Source organism: Geospiza fortis, unplaced genomic scaffold (assembly GCF_000277835.1).
Source record: "Geospiza fortis unplaced genomic scaffold, GeoFor_1.0 scaffold1039, whole genome shotgun sequence".
NCBI lineage: Eukaryota > Metazoa > Chordata > Aves > Passeriformes > Thraupidae > Geospiza > Geospiza fortis.
In genome coordinates this window covers 57,826-65,713 of record NW_005054733.1, presented here as the reverse complement: position 1 = coordinate 65,713, position 7,888 = coordinate 57,826, and the positions used below count along the sequence as shown (strand labels likewise).

Below are 7,888 nucleotides of genomic sequence, written 5' to 3'. Positions count from 1 at the left end.
GAATAATCTGAATAATGGAAGTAATCTAATAATTGGAATAATGGGAATAATCAGAATAATTGCTCTGTGTTCCCTTGCCAGGGTTCCCTCTGTCGGCTCCTAAATCACTGGGAATAATCTGAATAATGGGAATAATCAGAATAATGGGAATAATCAGAATAATCTGAATAATTGCTCTGTGGCTGTGTGAAGGAATTTTGGGCTGTGGGAATGAGCAATTATTGTGATTATTCCCATTGTTGTGATTATTCCCATTGTTGTGATTATTCCCATTATTCTGATTATTCCCAGGCACTACAAATTGACACCAAAACTTTTAAATTCACACCGAATTTGAAGTTAATTTTTGGGTTTTGTGCCTCCAGTGTGGATTCTTGGTCGGAATAATCCCCCGACCTCAGAATGCAGCCCGAGTGCATAAATGAAATCCAGCTTTGGGGCCAGCAGAAGGGAATAAAAATAATAAATGAATAAAATCTGTTTTTGCACTGGGAGCCCGTGCGTGCTGGTGTGTAAAATGGAGCACATCAACAGGTGCTTGTGGGCTCGGGCACTGAAAATGGAAAAGGAACGTGGCTAAACAGGATAAAAGGGAGTAAATCATGCAAAAATAAACCCACCATTTCAATCTGGCAAATTTCCTTGTTATATTTGAAAGGAAAGTTGCATTTTGCATTCCTAAGCCCTTCAGCGCCGTTTCTATTTTTGAGGAGGGCTGGGGGGGGAAGGAGGGTTATTTTTATTTTTGGCAGGGATAAATCTGATATTGTGACCTACATTTCTTGCAGGCAGCGCGGGGATAAAATCTGCACCTGTGATTTCCTTCACGCTTTGTCCCCCCCCAAAAAAAACCCAAAAAAGGGAATTTTACAACAAAAAGGCGTAAAATTTAAAGGTGTAAAACAAAGGAGAGATAAGGAGGAGTGAGAAGGGAAGGAAATGACTGCGGGCCATTAGAAAGAATTAGAATTAATTGGAAATAATTAGAAATAATTAATTATAATAATTGTGGATGATGTCTGCTCCTGATGCTCGCGGGGTTTTTGTTGCCTCGGGGTGAGGGGAGGGAACTTTTGCAGCGGCGCTGCTCAGGTCGTGTGGGGTGTTGTATCCCACTAAAATCTGCATTTATCCCTCCCTGAGTTCCCAAAACACCCCCAGGGCTTGGGAATCCCTGGATTTGGGGTTTCCCAAATTTCCCAGAGTTTTGGGAAGCGAGGAGAAGCTTTGGGGACACCGAACTGTGGCCTTGAGGGGGACGAAGAACGGAGGGAGGGAGGTGATTCCAGGGGCTGGAAAGGGGGAATGGCTTCACACAGGGAAAGGGGAACGTGGAATTGGGAAATTGGGGAGGAATTCTGGCTGGGGGAGGGAATTTTGGGGGTGAGGGAATTTTGGGAGTGAGGGAATTTTGGGAGTGATGGATTTCCCAGAGCAACCATGGCCACCTCATCCCTGGAAGCGCCCAAGGCTGAGTTGGAACAACTCGAGATGCTGGGATGAGATGATCCTTAAAGTCCTCATTGTTAATTGTGGGATAATTAATTGGGAAGGGGTTTTAGGAATTTTGGCTGTGTGAAGGAATTTTGGGAGTGAGGGAATTCCCAGAGGAGCCTTGGCCACCTCATCCCTGGAAGTGCCCAAGGCTGAGTTGGAACAACTCAAGGTGGTGGAAAGTGTGGGGTGGGATGAGATGGTCCTAAAAGCCCTCATCATTAATTCTGGGATAATTAATTGGGAAGGAATTTTAGGAATTCTGGCTGTGGGAAGGAATTTTGGGGTGAGGGGATTCCCAGAGGAGCCTTGGCCACCTCATCCCTGGAAGTGCCCAAGGCTGAGTTGGAACAACTCAAGGTGGTGGAAAGTGTGGGGTGGGATGAGATGGTCCTAAAAGCCCTCATCATTAATTCTGGGATAATTAATTGGGAAGGAATTTTAGGAATTCTGGCTGTGGGAAGGAATTTTGGGGTGAGGGGATTCCCAGAGGAGCCGTGGTTGCTCCATCCCAAGGCTGGGTTGGAACAACTCGAGATGATGGAAGATGTGGGGTGGGATGAGATGGTCCTAAAAGCCCTCATCATTAATTCTGGGATAATTAATTGGGAAGGAATTTTAGGAATTCTGGCTGTGTGAAGGAATTTTGGTGAGGGGATTTTGGGAGTGAGGGGATTCCCAGAGGAGCCGTGGTTGCTCCATCCTTGGAAGCGCCCAAGGCTGAGTTGGAACAACTCGAGATGGTGGGATGAGATGATCCTAAAAGTCCTCATTGTTAATTGTGGGATAATTAATTGGGAAGGAATTTTGGTGAGGGAATTTTGGGAGTGAGGGAATTCCCAGAGGAGCCGTGGCCGCCCCATCCCAAGGCTGGGTTGGAACAACTCGAGGTGATGGAAGGTTTGAGGTGGGACGAGATGATCCTAAAAGTCCTCCCTGACCCCAAACACCGTTAATTTGGGGGTAATTCAAGGCCTCCAGGTGTGTTTTCCCCACTTTGGAGCGAGGATGAGGCTCCTTCATCCCAAATTGGTCACGGCCGGGTTCAGGCAAGGCTGAGCTTTGTGTTTGAGATCTGCTGCCAGGCCTGGGAAATGAGGGCCGGCGTTCATTTATCAGGGGGAAAAAGCAGGTCAGCACGTCTGAAAGGTGCTGACAAGCATAAAGTACCTGAGATTGTCAAAAAAAAAAGGGAGAAAAAGAGGCTGGAAATGGTTTTTTTATCCCCACGTAAGCAAAATATTGTGCCTGAGGTTTTGCAGGCATCAGAGGGAGGGAAGTGCCTGAATTCAGGAATTCTCATTTCCTCATCAGACATTCCTTGGGGGGTTTCACCCTCCAAAGTGGGGCTGTTGGAGAGGCTCTGTGGCTTAGAAAAAAGGGAATTTGGTGCTTGCAGAGCCCCTGTGTGAGCAGCTCCAGGGTCTGCACAGCAGCAATTCCAGCCCTGGAGACCCCAGGCTGAACAGGCCGCAGCAGAAAAGGCAGAAATATCAGAAAGTCAGAGCCAAAAAAAAAAAAAAAGCGAATTATTCCATTTAAATAGAATTATTCCTTCATCCACGCTCTGCAGCCGAGGTCAGGCTGACCTTTCCTCTTGTAGGTTGGGTTTGGGGAACATCTCAGAGCAGGAAAAACCTGGGAGCAAACACGCCTGGGAGGAAAGGGAGTGCTGGAAGGCGGCAGATCAAATCCACAATGGCCTTTGTGGCACGTGTGAGGCACTGGATCCCTCTCTGCCCAAAAATATCCTCCCCTTGCTCCTGGCAGAAATCATTCCTGGGACTATTTTTTTCCCCGTTTTTCCAGAGGGTTTTAAATTTCCATTTTCCTTCTCCGGTGTCTCCTTGTTCAGCAGTCCCAAGGAGCCAAAAATGCTCGTTGGGAGAGGGCAGGATCTGCCCCTTTTCCCTGGAAATTGTGGATATTTTGGTGTTTTATTGCAGCTGAGTTCTTTGTGGGGTGAGAAGGGTTGATATGAATGGCACAGGTTTTATCTGGCACCCCCTAAAAATCCATTTACACCAGGAAAAGGATCCTGGAAATGCCCTTTTTGTGGGAAATGGGAGAGGAATTTCCTGCTGGAAATGGAAATTTCAGCTGGGGGCGGGCCACTGCCCATCCCTGTGCCGTATCACCGGGGTGTTTCCCATTTTTGACGTTTTTCCTTTGGTTTTTTGGGTTGCATTTAGGAGCTGGAGCTCTGCTGGCCCCGTGGCAGTGTGCCTGGTATGGGTAATGGTGTGAGAGAAGGTCCAGTGGAATTCCAGAGGGATGTGGAGCCCGTCCCAGCCCGAATTCCTGCAGAGGTGAGAGCAGGGGCTGGGCTGGGCGTGCTGGGAGCTGCAGGGAGGGAATTCCCCCTCTCAGGTGAGATCCCAGCCCCAGGGAGGGAATTCCCCCTCTCAGGTGAGATCCCAGCCCCAGGGAGGGAATTCCCCCTCTCAGGTGAGATCCCAGCCCCAGGGAGGGAATTCCCCCTCTCAGGTGAGATCCCAGCCCCAGGGAGGGAATTCCCCCTCTCAGGTGAGATCCCAGCCCCAGGGAGGGAATTCCCCCTCTCAGGTGAGATCCCAGCCCCAGGGAGGGAATTCCCCCTCTCAGGTGAGATCCCAGCCCCAGGGAGGGAATTCCCCCTCTCAGGTGAGATCCCAGCTCCTGTGACACACAGGACAGGTCCCAGTGACACACCGGACAATTCCCAGTAACAGGACCATTCCCAGTGACACACAGGACAATTTCCAGTAACAGGTCTATTCCCAGTGACAGACTGGACCATTCCCAGTGACAGGACACCATTCCCAGTGACACACAGGACAGTTCCCAGTGACACACAGGACCATTCCCAGTGACACACAGGACACCATTCCCAGTGACACACAGGACCGTTCCCAGTCCAGGCTGCACCACTCTGTGCTTTCCCTGCTCCTGGAAGCTCAGGAGAAGGGAGGTTCCTCCCGGCCTTGCTGGCTTTAACTCAGATCTGGGGCTGAAGTTCACCTTTGCACGGCCGGGGAGGGGGAATTGAGCTGACCCAGGGGTTTTGGGTCATAAACATTAACTTTGGGGTTGGGAAACACAAGGAAAATGTTAACTCCTCTCCTCCACAAAGTGTCAAAAGTTCACACATCAAGCCTGGGCTTGTTCTCGCTCCACAACCTCCACTGGGTTGGATTTTGTGGCTTTTTTTTTTGTTGTTGTTGTTGTTCTCTGTGGGAGAAAAATGCTGATTTTATAACTGTGAGCTGTGGCAGGAATTCCAGCAGCAAAATCCCTCTCATTCCACCCATCAGAGGGGGAAAACTGCCTGGATTGACCCTCAGGAGCTTGGGAATGGTGTGAGAACAGGGCTGGGGTGCTTCTGTTCCAGAAACTTCCCCTCTGCCCGTGCCTAAAAATCGTGGGGAGGGGAAAAAAAAAAGAGAAATAACAAGGAGCAAACAACACATGCAGGAGGAATGCTTGGAATTCTGCCTGCCAGTCCAACCAGCAATTCACTGTGCTGGAAGCTCAGTGAAACATTCTGACCCAAATCCTGGCCCTGGGGTGAATGCTGCACAAAAGGTGAAATATTATTCCTTGTGGCATTGATTTTATTTTTTTTTTCCCTCTATCCAATTTTTTGGTTTTTTTTTTTTTTGCCAGGATAACCAGGAGAAGAAGAAAGTGCTGAACTCGCTGATGTCCGGGGCTCTGGCTGGGGCTGTGGCTAAAACTGCAGTGGCTCCTCTGGACAGGACAAAAATCATGTTCCAAGGTGACTCCTCTGGGCTTTTTTCCCAATTTGTTTTTAATTTTGAGCCCTTTGTGCTCACCCAGCTCCTTCCCCTGGAGGTGTGGAAGGAGGAATTGGGCTGTGGGAGTTCCCTGCTGAGGGCTGGGTGCCCAAATCGTGTCAGCTCTCCCCAAAATGAGAGGCAGCAGGCACTGGGGGTGCTGCACGCCTGGGTCTGTGTGCTCTGGCACCCCTGAATTGTCACAGAAAATGACATTCCTGTGAGTGGAACAGAGAATTTCCCTGCGTTTAGCAGGATTTGGGGATTGTGGGATCTGTTGCAGTGCAACTCCTCCAATTATCCCCAAGGGAACAGCACAGGCCTTTAATTCAGTGGGCATTTGGGAAAGCCAAGAATTTTAAGCCTGGTGACGTCCCGGATTAAGTGAGTTGGGCTCAGCCTAATCCCTGGCTGACGTTTAATTTCGAATTGATTTCTACTCACATGATTTTCATTCTGGGCAGAGCAAGGAGCTCTGGAATGGCTGGGATGTGCATCAGGGGGGGCTGGGATTGGCACCTGAATTTTGGGGTTTTCCCACCCAAACCACACACCCAGGGTCATTTTAGGGTGGAAACATCAGGGGCACAGAGCTGGGCTGAGCCAGGGGATCACCTGGAATTTGGGCATTCCTAAAAATCCCTGTGTGCTTCAGCCCATCCCAGGATGGCATTAAAATCTTCCAATTGGAGCCATTTTTTGGGATCTCATGGGGGTTTTTTTTAGGTTCTTGCTGCCCTAAGGGGTTTTGTTCCCTGTCTGTGAGGAAGGAAAATATCTTTGGATCATCAAAGTGATGCCTTGAGTTAAGACTGGGGCTTGGGATAGGGGAGAGTGTCCGTGGCAGAGGGGTGGATGAGCTTTCCCATCCCAAACTCAAGAAGTTTCCCACAACTCAATCATTTTATTATTTCGAATAATTTTTTTAAAGGAACAAAACCCCCTTGACAACCATCACTGTTCATCGAGGTCGTTTTTATTCCTTAAAAAAAATAAAAAAAAAATAAAAAAGAAAAAATCCAAATAAAACATTGAATTGCACGGAGGAGCAGCGGTGGGGAAAAATGGATTTGCATGGAATTGTTGGATGCACTCGAGAGGCTCCCAGAGCCTCAGATGAGCCAGGCAGCCCCTTAATTGGAGCCACGTTTCATTAAAGCTTTCCAGCCAGGGCTTTTCCCTTCCTGCCAAACAAATCCTGCCTCCCAAACCCTGCCACAGATGAGGAGGTGCTGTCACTTTGGATGGGTGCAAGGGAAAGGGGGGGGGAAAAAATAGAAAAATCAGGGAGTTCATTTGAGTTCGGCTGGGATGGAGCTGCTCTTGCGTGGAGCTTCGCTCTGCCCTCGCTGGGTTCTGCAATTAGGCTGGAAATGCTCTGAAAAATAAGTGAGCAGTGCAGTTTTGATGGTTTTTTTCTTCCATTAATTGTTTTCATTTATTCTGCACAAACTGAATTTTCCTAACATGCAGCAGGGGGAAAAAAATGGGCTTTTGTGCTAAATTATGGGAGCATTTACGAGACAAAGAATCTCTGTTTCCTCTTGCATTCATTCTTTTCCTTCTATTTTTATCCCTTTAGCCAAAGCACCTGATTATTTATCCCTTATTTAGGGATTCATGGATCAATATTTATTTTTATGTCTTGCAAGCCCTAATCTTCTTTTTTTTTGTTGTTGTTGTTGTTTTTATTTTTAGTGTCTTCAAAAAGATTTTCTGCCAAGGTAAGGCGACGTCTGCCTGCTGTTGCTCTGAAGTGTTTAATTAATCTTTTGTTGATATTTCACTTTTTTTGGGGGATTTATCAGCAGCATTCCATGAAAACATCAAGGGAAAGACTGGGAATGGTGTTTTTAATTAAGGATTAATTAGGACAGTGATTGCTGGGGGGATTCAAACTCTGGGTTGTACCTGTGATGTGACAATAAATGTGACATCACTCAGGCCTTTGGCTTTTGGGACCTTTCCTGGTGATTTGGGACCTTTTTTTTGTGTTTATAGGACCTTTTCTTGTGCTTATGGGATATTTTGTAGGGATTTGGGATATTTTGTAGGGATTTGGGATATTTTGTAGGGATTTTGGGACCTTTCCTGGTGATTTTGGGACTGTTTCTAGTGCTCATTCCCTTCCCCAACCACACAGGAGTTGTTCCAGCATTTTTAGGGAATTAAATCCAGGATCTGATCCCTCTCCTGGCTTCCTGAGTGCTTTTTCCCTGTGCATTCCAGCTTTTCCATGTGCGCTGTGTGTGATCCAAATGTTCCTGCCTGGCCCCAGGGAGATGAATTTGGGTTTGGGAAGGGGTTTTGTGCAAATTGTGCCTTCCCTGAGAGGGAAAACGAGTCAGGCTGGGATCTAAAAATCCTTCCTTGCTCTTGCATGGAGCTTCACTCTCTCCTCACTGGATTCCGAGATCTGGCCATGGAAATGCTCTGAAAAACAAGTGCGCAGTGCAATTTTGATATTTTCCTTTGATTAATTTCTATTTATTTATCCATTTATTCCACACAAACTGCGTTTTAGAGCACGTGGATGTGCTGGGGAGGCCATGGCAGCTCTGTGGGCAGGGGATTGGAGGGGTTAATCTGTGGGTTAATTAATCCCTGCCTGCATTCCT

General features: G+C 47.6%; 1 protein-coding gene across 1 annotated transcript in view; it reads left to right on the top strand.

Moving 5' to 3' along the window:
- The first annotated feature begins 3,503 nt into the window (after positions 1-3,503).
- SLC25A42 (solute carrier family 25 member 42) overlaps positions 3,504-7,888 on the top strand; it is a 12,127-nt gene continuing 7,742 nt past the window's right edge. Inside the window, exons 1-3 of the mRNA XM_005431003.2 lie at positions 3,504-3,803; positions 5,140-5,251; positions 6,969-6,994. Coding sequence (XP_005431060.1) covers positions 3,726-3,803; positions 5,140-5,251; positions 6,969-6,994 — 216 coding nt within the window. The 5' untranslated portion in view covers positions 3,504-3,725. The remainder of the gene's footprint in view (positions 3,804-5,139; positions 5,252-6,968; positions 6,995-7,888) is intronic.